Source organism: Calypte anna, chromosome 1, assembly GCF_003957555.1.
Source record: "Calypte anna isolate BGI_N300 chromosome 1, bCalAnn1_v1.p, whole genome shotgun sequence".
Taxonomy (NCBI): Eukaryota; Metazoa; Chordata; class Aves; order Apodiformes; family Trochilidae; genus Calypte; species Calypte anna.
In genome coordinates, this window is record NC_044244.1 from 25,630,033 (window position 1) to 25,657,688 (window position 27,656).

The 27,656-nt window shown below is 35.8% G+C and overlaps 1 protein-coding gene across 1 annotated transcript in view; it reads right to left on the reverse strand.

Moving 5' to 3' along the window:
- FOXP2 (forkhead box P2) overlaps nt 1-27,656 on the reverse strand; it is a 399,917-nt gene that overhangs the window by 109,343 nt on the left and 262,918 nt on the right. The window contains exon 5 of the mRNA XM_030450312.1: nt 8,446-8,535. Coding sequence (XP_030306172.1) covers nt 8,446-8,535 — 90 coding nt within the window. The remainder of the gene's footprint in view (nt 1-8,445; nt 8,536-27,656) is intronic.

Here is a 27,656-nt window from a genome sequence, read left to right on the forward strand (position 1 = left end):
TTAGCAAATGCTCATAGAAATCACTGTATTTTGTTGTAAACTAACAAGTGAAAATTAAAGTACTCAAAATGGTCATATATTGAAAGATAATAGATGAAACATTGTGATTTTAGGATGTCCTCTGTATTTTACTGAATGCTAGTGATTATCTCGTCTTCAGTGTTTTCTGCTTATTAAACTGGCCATAAATATTCAGAAAATAAACCTGACTTGAAAAAACTGTCGTGTCCTTTAAGGCATCTCATGCACATGCTATAAAAAGGTACTAAAATCCTTGTAGAATTTACCTGTTGATTTGATGCAATGGGCTTATTGAAAAATCAGCACGATACTGTTCCAAATAATTTTGCTATTTCAGTGATTCCCTGCAGTTTCTTAGAAAAAAACAGCAACAACAAAAAATTGCACAGAACTACAGCATTGGAAAGACATTCTGAGGGTTTTTTTTATTATTATAACTCACATCATATAAGTCCCTTTCTAAGCTGGTCAAAGTTTGAGTAGGCAGCGTGTGTGTGGGAGGTGCTTCTACTACTTCCCCTACAACAGTGTTCCAGAAATACTTTTTGACTGCCTAGTAAAGAGCTCTCTTTTCCACAGTTCATTCATACTTAGCTTAGCTTCATGTTACAGAATTTAAAACCGTTCTTATGAAGTATAAAAGATTTTTTTTCCTTCCTAAAGTAGTAGTAGAAGGTATAGACTGTCTTTTCTGAAAGCATATTTCTTGAATAAATTGATTTATTAGGGGAAAATTTAATTCTTCATTCATACTTCAGGTTCTTGGTAAGATCCTTGAAGCATATTGATGTTGTTGGCATACTGTACAGATTCCTTTATATATATTATTATTGTAAAATTGCTTTTCAAAGCTTCACATAATCAAGTAGTGAAGCATTGAAGTATTGTTAAGTAAATTCTTCACCATTAATTCTGTTTCGTAACACCCTCATCTCCCTGTCTGAAGAAAATTATATTAGAAGCATACAAAGGCATAAAAAGAGCTAGAACATCAAAGTGGCAGTTGTTGGACAACTCCCTTCCTCAATGGGATGGGCTGATGTGCTTTTCCACTCCACTGTGTGATTGCTTTTTCAGCAGCACACAAGCTCACATGATTTTTTCGTTTATATTTATACAGTTCATCTGCATAATTTTAACAGGTTTTAATTCAATTTTACATGTTTACAGCCAAAGTGTAGGTAAACTAAAATTAACATCAATGTGAGTCTTGGTATACTGATTAGCCTGGTCCCCTGCTTTCTAAAGCAATTGGACAAATAACACAGAAACTTACAAAATAATGCCCAATGATTAGAAAGTTTCAATGCAAGTATTCAATTCACAAAGTAAAATTAATCTGCAAAAAAGCATTCTGGGAAGCCATCTGCACAAGGAATAACTGGAGTGGCTAGGCAGAGACTACATTTTCACATGGAAAGGGGTGTTTGCCCCTAAGATTCAAGATTATTTAGTCAGAGAACCTTGGATTTTGTTAGAAATTTTCCTTGACCTTTGTAAATGCCTGATGAAATGAACAACCTTCTGGAAAAAAAGAGACTTTCCTTAACAGTAATTTAACTAGACATTATTTTAGAAGAGACACCCATTGAGTGTGTTCACAGAATATTTTGTTCAGTTGCTTTTACTTGATAATTTCTAAATCAATGTACACTAATGCGTTTTTCACATTCAAGAGTATCAGGAGAGCCTTGCTTGAGTGGTGTGATCCTAAACGGGCATAATTAGGGCCCTGCCTGGGAGCAGATCCTTTAATAGAGCCGCACACTGAGTGGGGAACCATTGACACATTCCCTCTCAGCTCTACACAAGCTTTTCTGGGCAATGAGCCAGCTGGTAAGAGAATCAGGCTGATCCGACCTGTTGCAAGTGCCTGGAGAAGTGGCTCAAGGAAAGCTACACTTCCCACCACCATGGAGAAACTGCACATGCAGCCAGAAGAGCAGCAGTCAGGATGTGAACATCAGGATGCACCAGGAGGGCTTCCAGGGGAACAGAGCTTTCCAGCTGCTTAAGCAAGGCAAGCAAACTTCTCTGTAGGGCTAGGGGACTCATATAAATCAGAATACAAAAACAAGTTCATCCATCCCATACACAGCAATATTTCCTGGTATGAGGCAAGCTGCAGATTTTACCTAAGAGGAAAGATGGGTCTGCTGGTCTGCTATGTAAAAACTGCTGTTGAAAAGACACAGGTACTATATCGGAAAGTTTGCTTGCTGAGCCTGAGTGAAGAACTGGTGTTTGTGCTCTCCTCTCTCCTCCCCTCCCTCTAGAAGTACCAGAATCAATAAGAGAAAAGGGGGGAATGGAAAACTGTGACACTGAAGTGGATGACAAATGATAATCACCATAACGGAGTGATATGTCAGATTATTGCATCATATGTTTAATATTAAAATGCCTCCTGAAATCCTTGATCACACAGTAATCCTAATTAACATTCTGAATATTTAGTACCTGTAAACAGACCTTCTTTCCTCTGCCTCAAAAAATATTACAATTTTGCAATATTTTCAGGACAAAGATGTGATCTCTACACCAGCTTGCTTTTTTTCCTCTCAGTGAGATAGAGATGAAGCCATTACGTGATAACTTCCACTAGAAGGCTAAACTGTTTTTTCATATTGCAAAGATAATGTTAGCCATAATATTTTATGTACCTAAAAATGACAACTACCTCTTGTATCAATAAGAAATATACCTCGAGACAACACATATTTAATTTAAAAAGGAAATCATGCTAACTAATGTAACTTTTTAAACAAATGTATTTTTTTAATACTGACGTTTTTGAGAGTATAAAGGGACTTAAATCTATTCTTGAAAGATTTTACAGAAAAAAGGCACAAGATGAAAAATATGGGTTTTCACAAATTAAATAGGTTGTCAAAGATAGGACATAAGCCTTTGCAGCAGATTTGTATCTATATAAATAAGGACTTCCCAGCAAATTTGTTACATAGACACTTCCTTCCACTGTAAATCAAAGAAAAATGTCTATCTTTTTTCTTTACTACTGTATTTAGCCCTCTATCTTACATGGAACTCATGTTTTCTATGCCATGAAAGCTTGACTATGGATGTTTCTTCTTTCCCTCCCCCCATACCTTACCTAAAAATAACTTCTTGCTTTCACTCCATCTCTTGGGGTTATCCTTTTCTTTAGAGTGGGTATCACTGATGCAAATTTCTGCACCTTGGAGGATAACTGCATATTCCTCTTAACAGACTTACAAGGGAAAATGGGACTTATGATTTTCCAGCAGCTATCTTCCAAATTTAATTTACCCCAAGCCTCAATGTTTGCTTATATGTAGGCCACACATTTCCTCCAGAATTATACTCGAGAGAGAAAAAGGCTGTTTATTACTACTCTCCTCTTCCACTATATATCAGGCATCTGCACCTTTCTAAATCAGTACTTTCTAGCATGTACAAATCCTCCTACTTCCTATGCTTAGCAGCATGCATTAGAAAAATAAAAATATGTAACATGCAGTTTTTTGAAAGACAGCTTTAGACCAGTTAGATTTGTTTCTATTTTTCTTTAATATACTGCAAAAAACCCTCTTAAGTTACATCCATAACATTTTTATGCTGTTTGTAAGATGGTTTTTTTTAATGACATTACACATGCAGCCAGTATAAGCTAAGTCAGAGGACAGAATTTAAAAGAACTGGGTTTTCCATCTTTTTCTCTACATTCCCAATTTCATATGTCTCAACAGATCCTCATGTATGTTTAAAAAAGTAACTAAAAGTTACAATATTAATGATATGTTTATTTATTATGTGCAGTAAATTTTAAATTCAGATCCTTATGAAGATCCAAAGGGAGATGACCAAACTAGGAGAGAGTAAAGCAAGGAGAGTAGGCTAAGAGAGACTATGAATATCTTTTCATGCTAAATTTTCATATTTTGCACATCTTTAAAAAAAGTGATTCTTCTGATACTATGCAGCAATGCGATAAACATTAAGCAATTAAACTTAAATGTATACTCGCTTTTCCCAAATTTTATCAAATGATTACACCTCAGTGAAGTGCTCATGCTAAATAAACAAAGCTTACCTTAACAACACTCCATATAGCATGATATTTATACAACAGTCTCGGTACACACTAAGCTTAACCCTTTGATTCCAGGAGTCATGATTTCCTGACACGCCATCCTAATACGGAATGCATTAGCACTGATGTCGAGACAACAAATCTCCTAGCCTGAAGGAAGAAAATAACTTCCCAATTCATTGTAGATATATTAATTTACCAGACTGAAGATAATTATCTATTTATTCTAACTGAGATAAAGTTCAAAGTCTGGCTTTATGAAAATAAACTGCCTCATTAGAGACATTATAGGGACTAGAAATAGCTAGGCTTTTCGTAGCTCCTAGAGCAAACAAAATTACAACTGGCTGTCCAAATCACTCTACTATGCAGCCTACAGTGTGTGTCTCACGGACAGATTAGTCTAAGCACCAACATTTGCCTACCTGGAAGGGAAATAATTACAATGCTGTACATGAACACCCACCAATGGCAGCATATTGACAGCATTTAGCTTTGGGTTATGCTTTTGCTCTGCACAGTTCTTGAAGAGCTGCAAGTTCCACTCATGATTGTTAAGTGGAACAAGGACAACAAAGCTGTCAGTTTTCAAACTCAGACAAGATGACACCAGGTTCTCCAGTGCCCATTCTGCCATAGGAGAGTGATCTATAAAGATCTATAAAGTCTATAAAGACTAAGAGCTAAAGTCACATTTTCTTTGTTGTGTCTACTATAGAAATGTGTGATAGGGAGTGAAATCCCTGAAAGCCATCCTCTGACTTCACCATGGTTTACCACAATCACAGCTTCTCCAGAAAAGGAAAATATTCTGAAACAAAGCCGAGTACTACAGAAATCTTAACCTTTCTGCTGTAGTATGTTTTGCAGGAAGCACTGTATGAAAGTATCTCATCATATTTGATTAAATGTTATGCCCATCACCAACCCTCCTTAGCTATTCTGCAGTATGTCATCAATCATTGTATAGACTGATTGGATCCATTCAGTTAGTGCATGGGTGCAATATATATAAGCGTGTTTCAAATACACTTATTTGGATACCTATACAATAAAGTAAAATCACAAGTACAATTGAGACTCAAGATTGTCAGATGGGATGTTTTTCTCCCTCTGTTTTGCATAAGACATGCTGATGCTTATGCCATCTGCAGCCTGAAATCCAGAAAAATGTAAATCAGGAACTAATAGCAGATCAAAATAAGTCTCTATCTAAAACTGTAATATTTGGAAGCATTCGGTTAACTCACACTCTAAATATAAACCTCCTCTAGTAATAGGTAGGAGTAATTTTTACATTAAAAACTAAACCAAAAACATTTGCCAACACAACATTCCTCTCTATGATAGATCACACAGATACCAGTAAATTTAAAGGTTTTTCACAAGAAGAATGCAAAAGACATTCAGAATCTTCTAGGAAAATCCCAGCAGCTTTCTAAAACCATCCCCTCTGTAAAGCACAGTAGAGTTTAACAACTTACCGAACACCCTGTTTTTGCATAGCAGAGGACACAAATTTGTGGGTTTCTTGAGAAAGTTTTCAACTTGATGATTAGCTAGTAGGTTCTGTGAGTCACTAAAATACTTGAAGGATTACGCAGTAACAGAGAACAGATATAAAAACACCATGCACTGCTTTCCTTTAAATATTCATCAAATACAAAAAGATGGCTACTGAAATTAATACAGTTTTTTTCCTTCTTTGGCACACTGAACAATAGAATAGTTTACATCAAAATATGGAACACATGAGGGATGCAATGGCAAAGCTTACCTAACACCCGCATTTGCCTGCAGATGTGTGAGCTGGTTTTATAAGTTTTATTAGTTTTTTACTAGATTTATAAAACAGTTGTAACATATCTCCAGTTGCCAGATTAGTAAACTACTCTGAAATTAGAGGAAATTAGAAATACTCTAATATTAAAGTATTTTAAAATCCTACAAGTCTGTTCCCTTAAACACAAACATAAGCACAAGCGTTTTTGTCTTATAAACCTCACATTGGTTATACATATTTAGAAATTTCTACTGCTAGGTGATTTTGGCTAAAGTTACTAATAAATTTGGCATAATTGAATAATAACACTGTACAATTTTATGACCTATATTACAGTATTTGGTCAAACAGGCATCACGATGCTCAAAATGTGAATTTCCACTACATAATGAACAATGAACAGCTCTGTATTAACAGTAAAAGACAGAAATAGAAAAGCTCCAAGGACTCATTTTCAAAACGTTTATACATCCTTTCCACTACAGAAGAAAATGAAAATGGAGTTTGTGCTCGTACCTGAATTTACATAGTATTTGATACATAAACCAAAGTCTGGGAGTAAATTTCATTTTCCTCATCATTCAAAACTGAACCAAATGAAGTGTCCAAGTCTAATAAGAGGCACTGTGTACATACTGATCATGGAAGGAAAAGTTTGAAACATGAGCAATAATCTTGGCTTTAGGGAGCATGTAATGCTTTTGAAAAGAAAATTATTCGCTTTATTTTCTTCTTCCTGCCTTGTAAGTGTGACTCATGAGGCACTGACTCTTCCTGGCAAACACGTAACACAGGATGTCTCTACAATATGGTACCTCATGGCATTTAAGAGGCACCGAGTCTGGGTTAGTGCTTTGGCAACAGGAAAGCAGAGGGCTCCTTCTCATCTCCTCATCCTCCGTGTTATGTGTTTGACTGTCTCTGTCTCCAAACATGGTTTTCTCTCCTTTCATTGATGCTTACCACAAATTGTGCACCCCCACATCTCTTCAGCCTTGAAAAGAAGCTTTATGAATGGGTGCAGAATGTGAACAGAGAATTCAGTAAGCAGCTCTTGAACTGCTCCCGTTCACCACTTTTATTTATTTATACCACTTTTTTATTTATTCTATATATTTCTTGGCATCTGGTGTTGACCAGTTTAGTGACAGGACACTGGGCTAGATGGGCCTTCTATGCTCCTAGGACAGCCCAGGTTGTGTTTCAGAATGAGAAGCTGGCAGAATAAACTATTTTTGCAGCATACATCAAATAGATCAGCTCCATGATTCAACCCTTCAATATCACCAATAACACTTCTAAAAACTTTTTAAAACTATGTAGCTTATATGATGCTGCCTTTATGACTACAATTCATGTGTGCTTTCACCCTAGAAGATACAAAGAAAAGTCATGGGTGAAGAGTGGAAAGCTGAGATACTCCCAGGACTCCTATACCTCTGGAGTAGAGCTACAGCATGGCAGAACACCAACTGGACATGTTTTTTTGTTTGGGATTTTGCTCCATGAAGTCTCACAAAGAAAAGGAGACAGTGTGAATTACATACAAAAATTGCACAAGTGGTCAAATTTCACAACATTTCACTGGAGGAGAAAAAGATGAATTCTGGTACCTGGGGTCCTCCATTATGCATGTCAAAAATGAAAAATTACATTAAAAAGAAACAACAATCCTTCAGAAAACAGGGGAATTCCCAAGAGGATAAAGGCTCACCCACTAAAATGGATGTGAGGGAAAGAATGGTCGAAGTTCTATGTTTTTTTAATTCCTGAACAGAAATATAATCGTCTCTCATGTATATCTTTTGTCAGCACTTAAAGACTCATACTGGGCCTATGTACAATCAGAAAATCAGTTTTGTCAGCATAATACAATTTCATATGGAACTCTAAACTAGCAATTAATAAACTAAAAACTCAAAAAAACCCAACCCAGTAGAGATAATTTTTTCAAGAATAAGCTATATACAGTTTTAATAATAATAATAATAATGCACTTAAAATAATTATTCAACACAAAACTCCTATTTACTCAAACACAATCTGAAGCCCAACAGGATCCCAGAGTGAAACTCTGTGATGTGTTTTTCTAAAATGGCAGAAGCAGATCTTTCATAATTTTATGCAGTTTGTCGGTAGCCTCTAAACACTCCTCTGTTTGTCACTTAGATATAACACCAAGGAGCTGTTGGATTTTTTTTATTTTTTATTTTTTCCTGGATACTGTTTTAATCTTAACACAGCCATTTTTACAACATAACACACACATGCATAAAAATTGCATATCATTTTTGCAAGATCTATAAAGAATTCATACCATAGCTACTAAACTCAGACTTAGTCTTAGACCTTTTAGGCTTCTATAGCCACAAAAGTCTCTCGTAACTTACAGTGACTTTTCTCTGTGAATGAGAAGTCACCAAAATGCACGCCTGTAACCTCCTGCATGTTAACACACACATCCACAGCATTAGAGCACAGGCATCCACACACATCCCTCATGTGGGAGCAAGCTCAGCACTCATCCCTGGGAGTAAGGCCCCAAAAGCAAGGACACTTCACTAACCTGCAGTGGTCTCTGTTTATCACTGCCCTTAGGAGATTTCAGTCCACTTGTCTGTTGCTGTAAAAGCAGCTGCCTTGCTGCCTGCAGTGCCTAAAAGTAAAAAGAAGTAAATAATTTCCACCAGTTCCTAGAAAGAGATAAGTTATTCATTGCTAATGCTAGGTAAAAGTCCAACTGAACAAACAGTCTCCTCCTGTTCAATTTGTATTTGCTAGATTTCAAACTTCAGGGTTGGTTTTTTTAAATTATTATTATGAAAAAACATTTTTAAAATAACCTGAAAGTACATATATAGTACTTCTCTAGAATTTATGGATGTACATGAAATCCTGCAGGAAATAAAGTTAATTTGTTTAAAGTGCTTGAAGAGGAAAAATCATAAACTGCATCAATAGCCTCATTTCCACAAGGAACTTGTCTTTGAGTGTTCAACTAAAATGCCCACTCCCTTGCAAATTATCATTCAATTTGCATTTTCATATTACAATTCTGAAGCAAAAGCAAGTAGACTTCAAGTGTTACCGGAAGCTGTAATTAAATTTGACAAATCAACATCAGATTATCTTGAAAGTGAATTAATAAGGATATTCATTGAAGATTAAAACCACTTTTTGTACTTACAATTCAAGGAGAAACCTCTCCTTTGACAAAATAAAGTGCAGTTTTAATGCCAAATAAAAATGAGTGATTTTCATTTGCATTCTTAGGAAAATCAGAGAACAAAGAAATTACTACTCAACCAATGGGATCAGGCTCTGGGATGACAGTATCCCAATCAAAACATAAAATGTTTTCATTTATTTTATGTTTTCATTCCAACTCAGCAAAATACAGTTAAACATATGAAATGTAAATAAACATTCCACTTACCCAGAGAAGGCTAATCTAAATAATTTTTAAATGTCAAGTATTATAAAGTGTTATTTATTAAGAAAAAATAAAAATCAAAACATTTCCACTGAAACTACCTGGAAAACTCTTCCCCCTCATACTTAAAAAAAGGCAGTTCAGTAAATAGCAGTTACAGCCCTAAAACACATCACACTATTATCTATTCGATTAAAACATGCTATAGAAAGAACACACAACAATAAATATCATTTGATCAATGTTCCCCAAAATAATGAAGATTCCCAACTGATAAAAAAGGGTACAATTTTGATTAGACTCAAATGAGCTGGTTTTTAAGATAGTTTCTAGTATCCATGACAACAGTTGCTTTGACAAGATGTGCATATGGCATTACACTGCCAGCTGGTGTGAACAATGTTTGAACTACTGCATTGAGATGCTGAGCAAACAGAAAAAGTTGCCACGTCTTAACCCTCAGGGAAGGCAGTCATCCCCTGATCAATTATGAAAAGACAGAGAGAGGGCTGCTACAGTCTGGCTCCAAGCAAGTTTTCTGAGGAGGCAGGCAGACACAGAAAACCAAAGTAAACAAACTGAATGCACTAGCACCATCTCCTAACAACATTGATTCGTCTCCCCGTAGAAGGCTCTGGTACAGTTTGCAGAGCAGACTTTTAACATTTGGAGACATTTCTACAACAATCCCCATATTGTTTCATCAAATTCTCAAGTAATTACAGGTCAGCTTTACAAAGACTATACATTCCTCTGAACCTAAGCAACAAGACACACAGAACTAGCTTCTCTCTGCCAAAAATAAATAAAAGTTAACATATTTCAAAGTGCACTTGAAATATTTTGTTACCAAGGAACCACTGGATGCCCTGTTTCCTTTGTGAATAGCATAATCTCTTCTGCACTCACAGTTCTTGAGCAGATCCTAAAGGACAATCCTGCTCTAAGATCAGAGAGAAATATATCTGTTGATTTCAGGGGCACCGGGATTTGGCCCCAACATCTTGCAGTGGTTTAACCACAAAACATGGATTAAGTGCAAGATCAGAAGATCTCTGATAAATTTATAATCCTTCTCAAGCTTTATTGCTTCCCGAAAGGGTAACTTGAATGGAAGCGAAAGAACTATTGCACTCCTGAATTCATGGGAGACTGTACAGGAAAGGCAACCTCACCACTTTGGGAGATAGTGCTACAAGAACCAAAGAAGAGACATAGAGTTAAAGAGAACATGAAAAAAAATTAGGATAATTATTTTTGACTTGTGATGGTCACAGAAAATTAATTGTACAACCTTAAATTGGAAAAGAAATTGCAATGTTAAAATGCTGATGCATACCTGCAAACAACTAGAACACTCTGCAAGTTGTTTCAGTGTCATAATCCTTAGAAACAAAGCCATCTCACATCAATACAATAAAACAAGCAAGCAAGCATCTGGTAAAGCTGCACATTTACAGTACTTGAAAATTAGAGAATTATACGGTGTTGCAGATTAGGTTTAAGCTAGTCAGTGTCATTTCAAATTGTGGCGAGTATACACCTGTGGCACCAGCCTAAGAAATCATGATTTCCTACTATCCACTACAAAAAGAGTCACACTTTATGAAAAAGCAAGGCAGCACAACAGGATATGTTTGCATAAAAGGCTCTGCTACTTAAACTATTTTGATTCAAATGTGCTAGTTGGGATTTTTTTAAAGGAGTAAAGGCTCATCTTTTAATACAGAATGCCTTATGAATGATGACTACCTGAATACCTCAGTGATCTTATTGTGGCGGTTTAGATTATTGTAAACACAGGAGATAGAAGAAGAACAGAAAACAATTTCAAGAGATCAGAGATGATTTAAAACTCATAAGGAAAAATCACTGTCAGCCTTTGTTCTTATAGCAGTTGTCATGTGGTACTTTTTCCTCCAAGTGTGCTGCTTAACTTCAGATTTTGCTATTCAGTAAACAACCTCCCAGAAACACACTTAATTTCAAAGGATTATTACTGACATTCTTCATAAGTGAGGATTATGAGACCATAAAACATTTAGTTCTACCAATTCATTTGCTGCTATTAAATCTTCACAAAACAAATTGACAACTTCAGAGTGTCTTTCAAAATTCATAGTTTAACAAGTACAGTTCAGATAAACACCCATCCCATGTATCATTTATAAATTTCTGTGAAATCATTTGATATTAACTTATGGTCTAAAAGCAGTTCACTGAAGATAAAACTAATAGACATTTATAAATCTGGCAGATCAAAATTATGTTGAGCTCTACCTCAAGTTAACAGTGCAAGAACGGATTCTAAGGCAGTTAAAATTGTATCCAGTTTCCAATAACATTTGCTTTAAATTTAGTAAGCGTTTTTCCTAAATTAAGACATTTAAATTAGTATAATTATACAAAAACGTCAATGTATACAAATGCAATAAAAATAACTGAGGATTAGAAATTATTTTAATAATGCAAATGAAAATCATTATAATGCTTTAAGTAATGTCTGCATAAGCAGGAAATTTGGGCATATGGTTTCTAGAACTCACTGTGTCTTCTAGTAAAATATTTATTGGGAATACGACTTCTTAATATTTATTGTGCAGCTTTGGCATAGCTAAAACATAAGCAGAATAAAAATGAAATTAATTGCATATAACTCACCCCATTAAAGATGATAAGTTGCGGTAGATTTTGCAATTTGTTGGCAATAATACTATGAGATACAATTTGCTTTTATTTTGTATTCTGAATCCCTGTATTTAGGCATGCCTTTAAATATTTTTTAAACTTTAAACATTTTAATAAAATGAAAGCTGCCACTAAAAGAAGGTAAATTCATTACTTTGGTTTTTAAAAAGTAAATATATGTATACTTTTAGGAAACAGATGTCACTCATATCTTTCCTTTAAAACCAGGAATGTTTAACCTATCAGCCTGTTGCATTTGAGATGTTAAAATGAAAAATGACATCTACACCCATTAATATCGTCAATGTATAAACAGCACAGCGTGACACATTCTTGAGAGCTGAAGGCTACAAAATCTCTCTGAAACATAAATAACAAAGCACTCAGAAGCATATTTGATGTTGATATTCATCTCTGAGAAAAACACTGCTGCCTGGGCTTCTTATGAAAATAGATGCAGCCCAAATGGATCTCCTGTAATTGGTTTCAGATAGCGAGGTCAAAAGAAATATGATACAAGAAACTATTATGTGGAACAGGCAAAACAAGAATGTTTATACAGGCACTCCCTATTTATACTGACAAGAGGTGTACACTTTGCAGATAACCTGAACCAAAAAAATTGCCAGAAGACAACCAGATTCTTTTTTTCTAACTCCAAATCCCCATTTTATTTTTTCAAATGACTGCATACTCTAACATTCCTTATGAACATAAAATAAGTTACTGAATGTAAAGTAAGTTTCCAAATGCATGAATATGTCAAAAGAAAGTCATCTCACTGGTAGCACTATGCAGCAGAAACGTATCAACATGCTAAGATGGATTGAAGGCCCAAAACTGCTCTGCACTGGTTGAATAACAAGTAAACCAAATTATTACATAGCTACATAATAAAAAACCATGCCATGAGAACCTCTGCCACCTCACATCCTGCTGCAGGCCTATTATCCACCTAGCTGCAAACAACAAGCCCAGAATTACCCAAAGTTGTAAGATCCTCAAAAGACGGTGACAGAAAGCCGAGGCTGTTCAAATACTCTCTAATAGCAATTCAAATGATACTGCTAAACCTTCATCTCTCATGGATTGTATTTTCCCAGAAAGTTCTCTAATGAATATCACAAGCAGTCAGCATGGCACCTTATAATCATTCCAAATGGAATAGCAAAGTATTTAGGACTATTTTAAAGAATCTTGAGTTTAAGATGATCCAACTCCTTCCCAACAGCACTATCTCCAGGACACTTGACAGAAAAAGCAAACTCCCATGCACTCTGAGTCAACCTCCTTGCCCTTAGTGAACAACACTCTTTTTTTCTAAACTACACAAAGATAAAACCTGTTGGGTGAAGACAAGGGCACCACACTGTAGAGCACATATAGCACGGAAATCCATAAAACTAAAATCCAAGCTGTATAACTGTCCTGATTTCACCTAGAAGTAGCAGACTGAACAATTGTTACAGTCTCTTCCTACAGAAGTAGAAATGGAGCACCAGGTAGCTAAGGCTGTTGGTATCCACCTCAAGGAATGTATTATCTAAGAAATCTAGATGGTAACTAAGAAGGACTTCACCCAATTAACCCAACATCAAAGTATGAAAATATTCAAACAAAAAAAGATGTGTTTGTCTTCTGCATCTAGATTAGCAGCTGCAGAGAGCTTGCATGGGCCATATGTGCAATTACAGCAGACAAACTGCAGGGTGCCCCACAGCCTTGCCTAGTGGCATGACACAAACCTGCAAGAGACCAAAATGTTGGAAACTAAATTATGCTCAAAAAGAAAAGGTAATAGCCTTGGATATTGCATTACCACCCTAAGTACTCCTACCATCAGGCTGCTGGAGAGGAGGCCAGAATACAACAGACCCTCTTCAGCTGCCTCCTCAGAAAGTGTTGGTGGCCACTGAACACTACACTGAGCCCAGCCCTGTGGAAATTCTGCATTTGTCCAGGACAGCAACTCCTTGTGCCTGGGGAATTTCAAGATTAAAAGGTAGAGAGCATTTTGAGGGTTAAGTTGCAAGTGAGGAAAGCTGTTCTGGATAACAGTTTGGTAACTACATTCCTCATGTGTCCCATCTTAGAAATGTAAGATTGTCATTGAATCTGGTCTTCCTTTTCCATGGGCTAAAAGTACTTTGTTTCCTGTGTTTTGTTTGTTTGTTTGTTTGTTTGTTCTGTGTGTGTGTACTTTTTGTTGGGTTTTTTGTTTGTTTCATTTTGTTTTCTTAGGATTATAGTGCCAGTTCCAGCATACTGAGGCGCCTTCCCTGTAATATAAACAAGCCTAGGAGAAGAGATCCTCATTCTACCTGAGTTTCTGTTCTGCCCTGATGTTATCCAGGATTAATTTGCAACTGAAGAGAAAAAGTAACAGTAATAAACTGATGAATGCAACATGAAGTCTCATAATGCTGTTTAATAAAAGGAAATTAATCACATAATTGTCATAAACCTATTTTCAAACAGCAATCTATCAGAGAGAAATTATGCATCTGTAGTTATTGACCTTTCATTTTACCATGACTGATTTGTAATTAGACTAGTTTTGTGAAAAATAATAGTTAATTACCAGATTTTTTTCACTCTAATTGTTTTGGCAATTTTTTTGTTGTTTAGTGTCTTACTTTTTCCCCATTTGAAGGATGCTAAATAAATACAGGGCACTAGTATCTTAGCAGCTAACATATTTCTCTTTCTAACGCAAATTTAGCTTCTCGATATATATAACTGCATTTAAAGGATACTAAACACTGTTTCAAAAACAACTATTTTATTTTTCCTGCCCATCATTTGGCTAACCAAGAACTAGAAACAAACCACCCATATCAGGGGCTTGCTTCTACCTCAGCTCTTCATTGTAAACATCAACACGCATGGGTCACTGGGGATACACCCCAGACTCTGCACAACATTGTCCAGGACAAACCCAAACGCTGTCTCCAAGGCTCTGAAGAATACAAATGTCAAGGGTTAGGAGAGACCAGGGCACGCAGCACCAAAGCTGTGCTCCAGCTTGAGAATCTCCTTCCTTTCATTCCCCATGACTGAATTTAACTTTCCTTAAGTAAACACAGGAGCAGGCAATCCTACTCCATTCCTGCTACTTACATTATGTGTGACCAAGTGAAAACAAAACAAGTGCACACATCATATAACAGTTCCACAAGCTCACAAATATCCTACCACTGCTATTTTCTTCCATGTGGTGATTTTTTGGGGTCATGTAATAGCTAAACTAAGAGTTGATCTTAGTTTAACACGCATGGAATGGCAGCATGTATCAGTTTCCCACATGAAAACTGGTATGGCCAATTTTATGTGAAAATCAGCCAGCAGATATACAAAAGATACTTAAGTTTGTAGGGAAAAGAAGAACAATACAGCTATCCCATGTGTGAATCCAGAAATAAAAAAGACCCTTAAAATTATTAAAAGTTTATATACTGTTATGCACAAATGTGTGTCCTTGAGATGAAAGGAGTTAGTTAAAAAAAAAAAAAGACATTCTTTCAAATCTGTCCATTGTAGACCTTGACTTATCGCCTGTGAAGCCTACCTGCAGTTAAATCAGACTGAAACAAAGTAGTGTTGGCTTAGGTAGAATAATAGATGGTTTGATAATTTATAAATAGGAAAGGAACTGATGCAAATGAAAGCAAGAGCGGTCCCATTTGTACTAAAATCAAAATGCAGAGCAAATGTGGGAGGAGAAAGAAACATAATACCAAGGGAAGCATTATAATGTTAGGCTGTTAGAAGGCAGCAGTTTTAACTGATAGAAATCTGAAAGGGAAATTTAGACATTAATGACAATGAAATCAGCATGGAGATTATTAAGCAAATTATTAAGAAAAATCATAATCAAGATATAAATTAAAACAAAAGACAAAGCAGATATAAAACAAAAGGAAACGTACTCAAACATTTTGTTTTGGTCAACACCAAGATTCTCAGAATAGCATCTAAAATTTGACAGTACAAATGTGAGGACTGATTAGTTTTGGTAAATAATATGGAGAGGTAAAATGACATGTGAAGAACAAATGCCAAAAGAATATTTACTCTACAATAGCCTTAGCCATTCAGAAAGCAGAAATAAATACTTCTGTCTTTCCAACTAATTTTAATTAAATAACATTCTCCACTGTCACTGTCAAAGGAGTGCTGACACAAAGCAGCATAAGCATAGATTTCTCATCCAGATACCCTGTGAGCTAGAAACCAAAGCAATCCATCTACATAGTACTAAAGCAATTACAAATAAAGGTACAGTAATTTACAAATCAAACTCTCTCAGCCAATCAAAATGTGAGGGATTACATATTTATTGAAGAGTTACTCATTTAAAGGGCTTCAAGTACTTGAACACTAACTGATTTTATTTATACCACCCTTACAAAAGCATACCCAGAGACATAAGTAAGACTGCAAATAGAAAAGGAAATATTACCAAGATGGTCATATCAGGCTTTTGCTGTATGGGAGGAAGGCACTTTAGCCATTACTGAAATAGCAAATTGATAATCAGTGGAGAATTACAAAGCCTGAGTTTCACATTAAATATTATAAATTTAAAGCTTATTTTAAGATACTTTTAATATGTTTAATTATTGAAGTTCTGTTTTTACAGGGGACATGATTTAAAGAAATACCAAATTTTAAATAAACAGCTATGATGAAAAAACATCTATTAAGGATTTCGCTCAGTACTTCCATATTGGTACAATAAAAGTAAACTGGGACAATAAACGTCAAATACAAAACTGGTATTTTTTTCCCCACTTTATCCAGCTTTCTAAAGAAACAGGTAGGCAAAGACATGCAGCGTGGGGCACAATGTTTCAGAGAGATGGACCATCTGACTGGTGGCCAGAGAAGAGCACTAGGAATGATCATGATGAAAAAATCCAACTGTGGGATATCAAAAGTCTGATCACAAAAAAAGAAGGAAAAGGAAAAAAAAAAAAAAAAAAAAAAAAAAAAAAAAAAAAAAAAAAAAAGCCCCTAAAGCAATAGCAGTCTTCAGCAAGTTCCTGCATAGGAAGAATTAATTGTACTCCATGGGTAGGACAAGCAAGAATGGCCCTAAACTGAATCCAGAGAGATTTAATTAAATTTAAGAAGAAACTTTCCAATGGTAAGGATACTGGAGAAGTACAATAAATTTTGTAGAGACTGCAAAATCTTTATCATTGGACCTCTTTAAGAAACATCTTCAGAAACAGCTAAGAGCAGTGATTCTGCTCTGGGACACAGAAGATCTTTACAAGAGTCTTCCAGCCCTATTTTATTTGATTGTGTGGGTCCTGTGAAAGCATGCCAAGCTCGGATTACTGTGATGCCTAACACCTTGCTACATTTCAAATAACACCATGTTCTCATAAACTGAGTATCATGAAGCTTCAGCATGATTTGTTTCTATGGTGAGTTAACAGCACTGGATCAGTAAAAGCTGTGCATACAGACTTGCTCTTTGGAATTTTTCGACCCTACATGACCATGTTTGTGTTTATGAGACTACCCTTGAAATTTTGGACTGAACAGAGAAATAGTTTATAAAAACCAGGAGAATTAAGAGTTCCGTGCCCTAATAGCAGTCAGATTCATTGGGACAGGATTCTCATGTCCTCACCATCAAGTATGAGAACAACAATAGCAGTAAACAAGATTTTCTTGATATTATTGTTCTTACTGTAAACAGCACAGACCTAGCTGAAATGGAGAGCTGGGGAGGGGAGAGACAAACAAGTCAAGAATGAGGGTCTGAAGTACAGTTTGGTCAACTTAATTCACACATCTTTCCTATAACAAAAAAATTGGCAAATTAACTCGTTATTGTAAGTTATTGTGTTTAAATCTAAAGCTACAATAACAAAACTTAAAACTTATTTTTCGTAACCTGATTTCCATAATCTTTTTAATGAAATAATCAAACCTCGTTATATAGTATAAGCCACTTCAAAAAATCATCCTTCATTGCTAAAGCTAAATCAGCTCAACTGAAATCCTACTGAGTCCATTTTTTCTGCTTATGAATGTCTTTGTAATGCTTTTTAAAATTTAAGTCAGCTTAAAGAGCTCTAGGTAGATATTCAGTACAACAATAGTTAGGGAAAGAAAAAAATAAACATGAATGTAAATAGGCAATACAATTACAGACATTTTATTTGTAGTTTTTCAAGGTTTTTGATAACCTCCTTTTGGACAGAGAAGTGCAGTCCTGTCTAGAGTTAAGAAAAAAACAGTGAAAATACTGATATGGAATCAAGAAGTAAATGGTGGAAAAAACCCACTCCATTTTCTACATACTAGATTTATCGATGGTGGCATTTGGCAATAGTTAGAGGAGTGTCCTCTTAACACGGATCTGATCTAAATTCCCTGGAATAATTCTTAACTATTAAAATCTGCTACTTAGTATGGACTGTGGGGCTCCTGAAGAGCCTTTGTACCATGACTAAAAATCCATTTATATGCATATATGTAGAAAGCTATACATGCATTTACTAAATACTTCTTTTTTTTTTTTTTTTTTTTTCCTGAAGGAAATGCTCATATTCTGTGGAAAACCTGACAGAAGTAGAACTGGTTAGCTCTGCATGTCACTGAAATAAACTATCTGCCCTTGTGGTCTATTCTGGCCTGCCCGAAGTACATTTGCAGCTTTCCTCTCAGGCTGCTTATCTGCCTTTTAAATCTTTTGGTGCATTTTGTGATGTTCTAGCAGGCGTGATCCAACATGCAGATCTCTGTCTCTGAAAAATCCCAACCTTCAGGTTCTTGCTGTAGCCGGCAAATGAGTTGTAGGTTTTGAAGGATAGCCTTAAGAGGCCGGTGTAGACAGAGCTGCTGAGAAAGAATTCTCCACTTTGGGGACTTTGAAGAGTGAAGATTGAAAAAAGAATGAAATGACAAAGAGCTTTAATTTTAAGCTAAAATGCAAGTGAAGACAGACAGGCAAATGTCCTCAGGCTCCTCATCCTAGTTTCAGCCCTTGTGAGAAGATCTGGTAGGGAGTATATTCTTTATGATTAGAAACTTGCAGGGATGAAAAAGAGAAGTCCTGAAGCTAGTAAAAATGTTTTGCAGAAAAGGAATAGAGAGGCATTTTGCAATTCCCAGGGCGTTTAGGTGCAGACGTTGCACGAAGAATTCCCAAGTAGTATACATGAGCAACACAACAGGTTAGGCATTTGAATTAAAAGGTAGATGTTCCAATCACACTTCATCAAGTTTGCCCTTGGAAAAATGATCCTTATTATATTGCCGTGGCATCTAAAGTAATCTTCCTTAACAGCAAGCTAATCAAGGAATTATAATAATAAATATGCTCAGGGGCATTGTCATCTTTAGATTCATTTGTAAAAGCAGACACACCCAGTTATGTTAGTGCCAAACATGTGTAATACTTCAGACCAGTTAAAGTCTCTTCTGGCATCAAACTGTAACAGTTTCCTCAGAATCATGTAGTGTATCTTGCACAACCACAATCACTAGCAGGTACACTAAAAAAATCACACTGGCAACTTAGGCACATGATCAAAATACCCTGGAAATTCAGTTTAGATATACTTTTTTTATCCTTGTAACTATTCTTACTTTACACAAAACGCCTGCATTTCAGCTTTTGTTTTATCATGTCTTGTCATAAATTTCATATACTCCCTCACTAGTTTTCTCTTCTAAAGGCATTACTCTACAGATTACTCAGAGTTCAGATTTCATGCCCATGAAGTATCATCCAGATTTTTCTTTCTATAATACTCCTTTTTTGTCTAGTAACATTTAAAAACTCATCAATCTCCAACAATCCCTCTACCCTCCTCTTTGTGACTTCTCTCAAAACTTCTGGATTTCTTCCAGAAACTCCTTCACATGAAGCATCAAGCAATCACCACTGCCCTTCCTTCAAATACCTTCCCCCTTGCTGTCTCCGAGGCATCTACACAAAGGGAGCCGATGAGGAGTTTATTTCTGTCAGAGCACACTTTGCACTTATTCATTAAAAATAAATACATATCGGGGCATTAGCACACTTAGGCACATTTGAAAAGATATTATTTAGCTGCTTCATTCTCCCTTGCTTTGCATGTGTAGCCTTCAGCCCCACAGGAGAGCAGACTGCACACAGAGGAAGGGCTGGCTCTTCACAAGCCCTTGAAGTGTTGCCACTGTATATGGCAGGGGAAAAAGTAATAAGAGCCCCACCTCCCACTTTCACTAAATATCATTCTTACAACAAAACCAATATCTATCCATGCAGTAAATTTTTCATGAAGTTTTTCTGTGGTGTTTTACAGTTAATTTTTAAAATGGCAGACTTACAATCAAATTGGCATTTTGAAGTATTTAAATGAATCCACAGAAGTACCATTTTGGTATGAGACAGCATTGCATAGATTAAAGAAACGCTGTTCTTCTGCAGCTTTTTCACACTCATGCCTTAATTAGAAACGTTACTGAAATGTTAAATAACTTATTCCATCTATTAGAGATGAATTTTTTTTTTTTTAATTTTGCAGGACAAAATACAGTCAACTCCAGATCTGAAATTTGGGGGGAAAAAAAAAAAAAAGTAGACAGACATCGTAGTATTATAGTTTTTTATTAGAAAGCCTTCTGGATGGTATCTATTGGTCTGCTTCAATTCCAACAGTTCTTCCTACACTGTAGGAGAGTAGAACAAAGAATTAAATTGGGAGATAAACCATGTTATGTCAAGATTTGGGGTGGCTTTGAAACACTTTCTAGAGCACAGTTTAAGGTATATGGCTTACATAGCTACATGAAGGCAGAGCTGTGTCCAGCAGGTGAAACCATCTTAGCTTTTAGACAAATAGCAGAGGTTCTCACCCTCTTCTGCAATCCTCAGGTTCATTAATATCACGAAGATAAGATTGCTACATGCATTTTTATGTTTATAGTTACAAAAAATAGAGAGTGTATTACTAAGAAGTATATGATGACAATACTACTTGTACCAATTCTCTCAGGCTTCACCTACGCTGATAAACTGAGGAGTGCTTGAGAATGTGAGAAGCCAGGAGCACAGCTCTTTGCATGTAGCTTTGACACATGCTGACCCCCACTCTCCTAAGCAATGTCCAGGCATCATATGACATATGATGTTTTAGAGCCTCTCTCAGGCTAAGAAGCCAGGATATACATTTATGATTGTTTCGGGAAGGTTCAAAGATACAGATTTCATACCTCAACAGACAGGAAAAATATTGCTGTTACAAACAGCAATTAACACTCCTTCGTGTGGGACAGGGTCAGGGAAGATTCCTTGGCATCCTGAACTTAGCAGCAGGAACCTCCAACAACATCCCATGAAGCATCTCTTGACACTAAGTACCAGTTTTATATGGACACCTCATGCATCTGGGCTGGGTTTAACTTCAGAAGTCAAAATTCAGAAAACAGCCGCAGTTTTATGAATTTTTTAACATAGAAGCAAAGGGAAAAACACAGATTTGATTGCAAAGCATCTGTTTCCAGAGTTCCTGTCAATCAAATCCACAAAAATAGTACTGTATTACCGTTTCTGTAAATTCTAATAAGGTTGATGGTATTTTTCATCTTCATGTTTAGGCATTTAAGACCAAGAACTTAGAGTTATGTAATTTGACAAAGTCTTCAGAGAAAGTAATTTTCAGAGCTCAGGGTTGTCACTGGCTCTGAAAGTGCTACAGATGCAATGCTGGCACTGAACTCTCTGGGCTATGGGTAAAGGAGCAAACAGACTATTCAGCAAAACTGGCTTGGACTCTGGAAACCAGATGACAGGGAACACTGCAAAAGCTTTGGTCATGTCTAATTTGCACAGAGACAAGTGAACAGAGTAAAAAGGCTCAACTTCAAACACTAAGATTTTCGATTTTTTTTTCTATCATTACTATTTTTATGTTTTGAAAATGAGAAGGCCTAGGAATTTATTTAAAAAATAAGGTAACAATCCCTCTTATTTTTCTTTGTATTTTTCTGCATCAAAATTTTGGAAGATTCTGGCTAGAGGTGGCCTGGTCCCTTTACAAAGAATAGCTGAATTATGTCCTCATTAGGAAAAACACACAGAGAAAAAGCTGAATCACAGAAAAACTCCATGGAATAACACTGTAAATTAAAAACAATTAAAAAAAAGTGAAAAAAGAGATTCACAATTGAATAGGATCAAATAAACACTGTGGAAGTAATGCTAAAGAGAAATGATATTTCTTCCTGGCTAGAAGGCATTAATAAAGACTCCTACAGTACTGAGAGTACAACAATTAGGCCTGCCCAGTATCATTGAGACAACATATTCCAGTGACTAGAGAAGATTATTTTTCTCAGAAAAATAAATTCATTTCACTTAAGCTGACTAACTTAATCTTCAAGGTAAGTGTTTCGTTGACTGGTATGACAGTCAACCTTTATATACCTTTAACTACAGTTAAAGCAGTATAGATACTCCCTCTCCTCTATTATAACAAACATTGGCAGGCTCCATAACTACAAAGTGAGCTCTTTCACTGACCTAACAGTTACCATCCCTTGAAATCTGGATTCATGGAATGTACTCAGGCTTCTGTATTTCCTTGCAAAACAAGACATACCAGGAGCACCATTTAAATTAATACCAAAGCTGACTTTTTGCAACAAAGCTACAGTTCCAAAAAAACTCTAAAACAACAAACCTAAAAGCGATGGCTGCAGGAATTTTCACCTTGACCAGTCAATGCAATTGTTGGAAGAAATATTTTCTGAAGTTTTACCAAGCTAAAGTCATACCAACCTGAGCTTTCTCTTTGCAGAGCATAAGTTTTTTCAGGCAAGTTTTCTAAACATTTCTGCATTTTTGGGAATCTACATCTATTCTAGAACCCATTTTTTAAGCTTTCCAAATATATTACCCCCTGTTATCAGAATCAGAATTCTGATTTTGGTTTAGTTTTGGTTTTTCCTAGATGTTACAAGAAGACAAAAAACCTAAGTTAAAGCTTCAATAATACAGTTTTATAAAAACTGAAAGTGAATGATAAGGAATAAGGCATTTATACTTGAGAACAAAGAAGAGGACTCAGCAATGTACATTCACACAGTCATAAATTATTGTGTTGTATCTAAACTGTCACAAGCCATATCTATTCACCCACACTGTAATAGAGTTTCAGCAAGCTTCCTGAATTTCTGAACCAAAAGAAGTAAGGTTTTGGGAACAGAGGCAATTCAATGGTTTATGTGGTGGCTTTTAATGCATCCCCAAAATCAAATAATTAATAGGACCAAAGATAGAAAGAGACCTGGTCCTGTATCCAGACTTGCATTTCTTAAATATTTTTGTGTACAAAAGGAATAAAAGCTTCTGACAAGCAAAGAAAGAAAGGACAGGTCAAATCTGTGTTAGATTATATGGTTATACTGTTAAGTTTTACCATATGTTGATTGTCCGAAACATTACATATACAATTGAGTGTAAAGTATTTTCTATACAGAGAGGTGTTCAACCAGTACAAATTAGCTGCAATTAAATCCTGCCCTTGCTGATTACTATATGTGTTCAACTGTCACTCACTCATGTCTACTCCTGCTGTAGCTCATTTCAAGTAATGCCCTACTGTATACAGATTTCAAACAGATTTAAATCATTTCAGCTAGTGAGGAAGAAACACAAAGCGACACTGAAATTTAAAGCAGAGAAAAACTCGGTTCTGCCACAAGTCACAACAACAGGGAGTGCAGAGAAAGGTAACGTGAACAGGGTACCTTCCACCAGTTAAAATTTTTTGTAAGATCCATTGTTATTGTTGTTTAATGTTAATAGAAAACACTAGATGGATGGTTTTGGAGATTAAAATGCCCTTTTCCTATGTTCAGGGGAAGTTCAGCATAGTCAGCTGGAAGAGCATCCAAAAGAATGCAGCCTGTTACTACCCCTTTTAAAGGGTAGAAAAGTAATTCTATTTCCATGCTCATTCACTCTTCATTACTTGTACTGATTATGACAATTGGAGCAGTTCTTTCAACAAGGTGGGCATCTGGTTCCTAGAAATTTTACCTGTCTGTTTATGTGCTTGTAGGTACTGACAGCTGTAGAACAAATTTGATATAGATCATTTAACTATCCCCAAAGACAAGAGAGGAGATAAGCTACCGGCTGAGCGGTAAACACTCTGACGAGTCATTTATGCCATTCCTGCTTCAGTGTGTTCCTTTCCTTTCCTATGGGACACAGACTTAAAAACCCATACATATGTGTATGTACATATACATAGACATAAAAATTATGTTCTAGAAATTTCTTTAGGCTGGAAGAAATTTGTAGACTGTTTTTACGGGAGAGACAGTATGTGTCACAAATGTGATGTAAATAAGATGCACCAATGCACAAGTGCAAACACAAAATCTAAGTTCTTTGTCTCTAGAACTCATTAGCTTACAATTATTTCTTTTTGAGTATAAAGAAAGTGTAATTCATGCATTCTGCTTTTTCCCCTGGTGAACACAATTAGTTTCAAAATAAAATTTTGATAGTTTATTCTCAAAATCTTAGTCAACCTGACCCTTTAAGAACCCCATCTTCACTTTTTTCTTCAAATGTGTCAGTTTTCTTTTTCTGCCTAGGGTCGTCTTCTTCCCTGGGTTTCCTTATTTTGACCTACGTGGCAGGCTCATCTTCCCTCATTTTTTTTGCTTCACTCAAGAACTTAAAATCATCCCTCAAAGCATGCTCTTTTCCATTAGTTTCTTAATACAGACCTGAATCTTTCCTTATTCCAAATGTTGTTCTTAGATTTTAAAACTCTTGCTTAAGATTAAATGAATTAAAAAAATTAACAAACAAAAAAGTCCAGAACAAAATGCCACTAACAAGGTATGTAGACTATGTATGTATAATAGACTGATTTAATGATGTTTTACTTCTTAGTGTTGTTCTTTAGTGATCTTTTCGCCCATAATTTAATCCTTGCTGAATCTATTTCTGCACTGTGAGAGCTATGCGTAAAATAGTCCTACTTTCAATCTGAAGGGATTGAAAGATGTTACTGCTTTATAGTGTAACAGTAGTATTTTGCTTACAGTAGTAACTTTTCAGAATACCTATGAAGCTCCAAATGCAGTAACAGTGTAAGTAAATCCTTTTCAATACTGAACTGATTTTAAAATACACTGTTATTTTACATGTAGTAATTGCTGCAGCTAAAGCCACTCTATCCTGTGAACAGAATATACATAGGAAACAAAGGTTTTTCATATGCCACATATAGAGCAGAGTAGTGACTTGCATACAAAAACATTTAACATATTAAAGCAAAGGAAGCCACTGGGAGGGAGATCTACCAGGAAAGAAGAGAGTAGGACTCTGCATTAACATTTGAGCAAAGTCTATCAAGCAAAATTAACTTTTTCCTTTGGAGCTGGGCATTGCCTTGCAGGCAGAAGTTAAACTGGAAATGGGCATCACGTTTGTGTTCAGAGCTCTACTCCACAGTGGCAGCCACATTTGAACACAACTGACTTCGTCCATCAGAAACATATAAAAGTTAAATCAAGAACAGCCAAGAGAATACAGGAAACCATGCTCTGAACAACAGCAGAGAATGTAGAAAAATAAATGAAATTTTAAAATACTTCTCATTAGTTTTTCACTTCCTGAAACACTTTTTAATATAGTAAAATACAAGCTAGCACAATGTAGCACTGACTCACAGGCTTCAGCCAGCACATCTTAAAAGATCCCAGTAGTGAGAGAAAGCGTGTAAAGATGTTTAAAGTCCTACGTTGTTTCTGTGTTTTGGGTTTTGGTTTTGTTGTTTTGTATACCAAAACAACGTGGGGCCAAAAAACTTTTTTAAAGAAAAAAAGTTGTTTTTTTCTTTAATGGATACAAATCCTATACTTTTTAATTGGCTTAAATTGGGTGACACAAAAATCTGTTCACTTCTGAAATTCCTGGCCATCATTTTCAAGACTGGATGCTGTTTGCCCTCTGTGCTTTGAGACTGAGAATTCAAAAATGCAGACTGACAACAGCCAAGCTGCCCCCTTTTATCTTGAGGCTTTGGGTATCCCCCAAGACTTTTATATAAATGTAGTGCACTCTGGTTTACATTAGAAAAGGAAACATTTATCTTATCACATTGATATCGGCTCAGTACAATATTACATTCTGGAATAAGAAAATATTGCAACTTTTCTTGAAAAGGTCAAGAGGTACTGTTTATCTTCAGGACATAATGAATTATATCATATTGCCTCCCTAAGAACTCTGAAAGAACAGAACATGTTTTGACGCACAATGCACAACTCAGTGCTCTGAGACAGTAGGTGGAATAATAAACAAAGCTGTAGTGTAATATTTCCAGCTTCAAAATTCTGAATAAATACAACCATGCAAGAAACCTGGTTCGTAGCTAGTGCTTTCACTATCAAAAAACTATGTGAAACAATTCTAATGAAGCATCACCTACAGATCTCTTCAACTTCTTAATTGCATCCTAAAATCAATTTTATTTATTTACATTATTATGCATTAAACTTCATAGGTGCTCAGCAAGGCAATGTAACAGCTAGAAGTTTCTCACTTCCAGTTTTATCATAAGAACAAATCTTTTTATTTTGGAAATCACATTCCCTGTTATGTCTGACTGCTTACTTCATGCTGCAAGGGTCACATTCTCAATTCACTGTTACTGATTGCTTAGAACCGCCCACTGTTCTGAAATGGTTTAAGTTTTTCAGTGACTGATCAGAAGAGAAGAAGAAAAAAGGTTATGATAACTTAATCAGAATTCCCAATAAAAACATCTCACATCTCCTCATATTTCCTGCATCAAGCCCAGTAACTGGGAGTTTTAATGGAAAATTTATACTTGCCAGGCAAAAATGAAACACAAACAAATTTTTAATAATCTTATCTTTCAACAGAATTTCAACTATACCCCACAAATTGTCTGCAAGGAAGACTTAGTAAGAAGTAATATGCTACCCAGTCCTACATACTCGCTTTTGAAAACAACTGAGAAATTGAACTAATGAATGAACATGGATCTGTAGAAAAAAGTGAGAGTTAAACTGGAGACTAGTGGCAGTGCAATGCACTTGACAAATCTCTGGTACTCTACAAAATTCTGCCTGCTATCATATTTTGCCTGGTGTATTATGAAATGAACAGCACATAGATGGAGGTAAGAGCAGTAATGTGAAAAGGAGACATGGGTCTCAGCACCACCTTTTTTGCTCAGAGCTGGAGTGCTTACCTACAACCTTCTAGTCAAGATGGCTGCAGGGATCTTTTTCTTATTCTGTTGAGTTCAAATTCAAAACTGTGACATTTTTAACTTTACCTCTTAAAACATTAAAAGAGAAGTATTCACAGAGCTGGAATTTGTCTCAGATGGCAGCTGAAAGCTAACCACCAGCTCTTGTAATATGTTCATTCTAAGAATTAATTGAAAGAAATAAAGAAATATTAACTGGAGTGTAACAATATGGATCTTAGGGTTATGGGAGCTAAAGACATGATCAAATTGAATAAACAGACAGGGAGTTGTAATCATAGAGCTGTTCAGCAAACAGTCAGTTTGAGTCTGACCCATAATATATGGAAGTTCGGTAACTATTAGGTGAAAACAGTGAAAACAAAATTATTATTTTGCCTT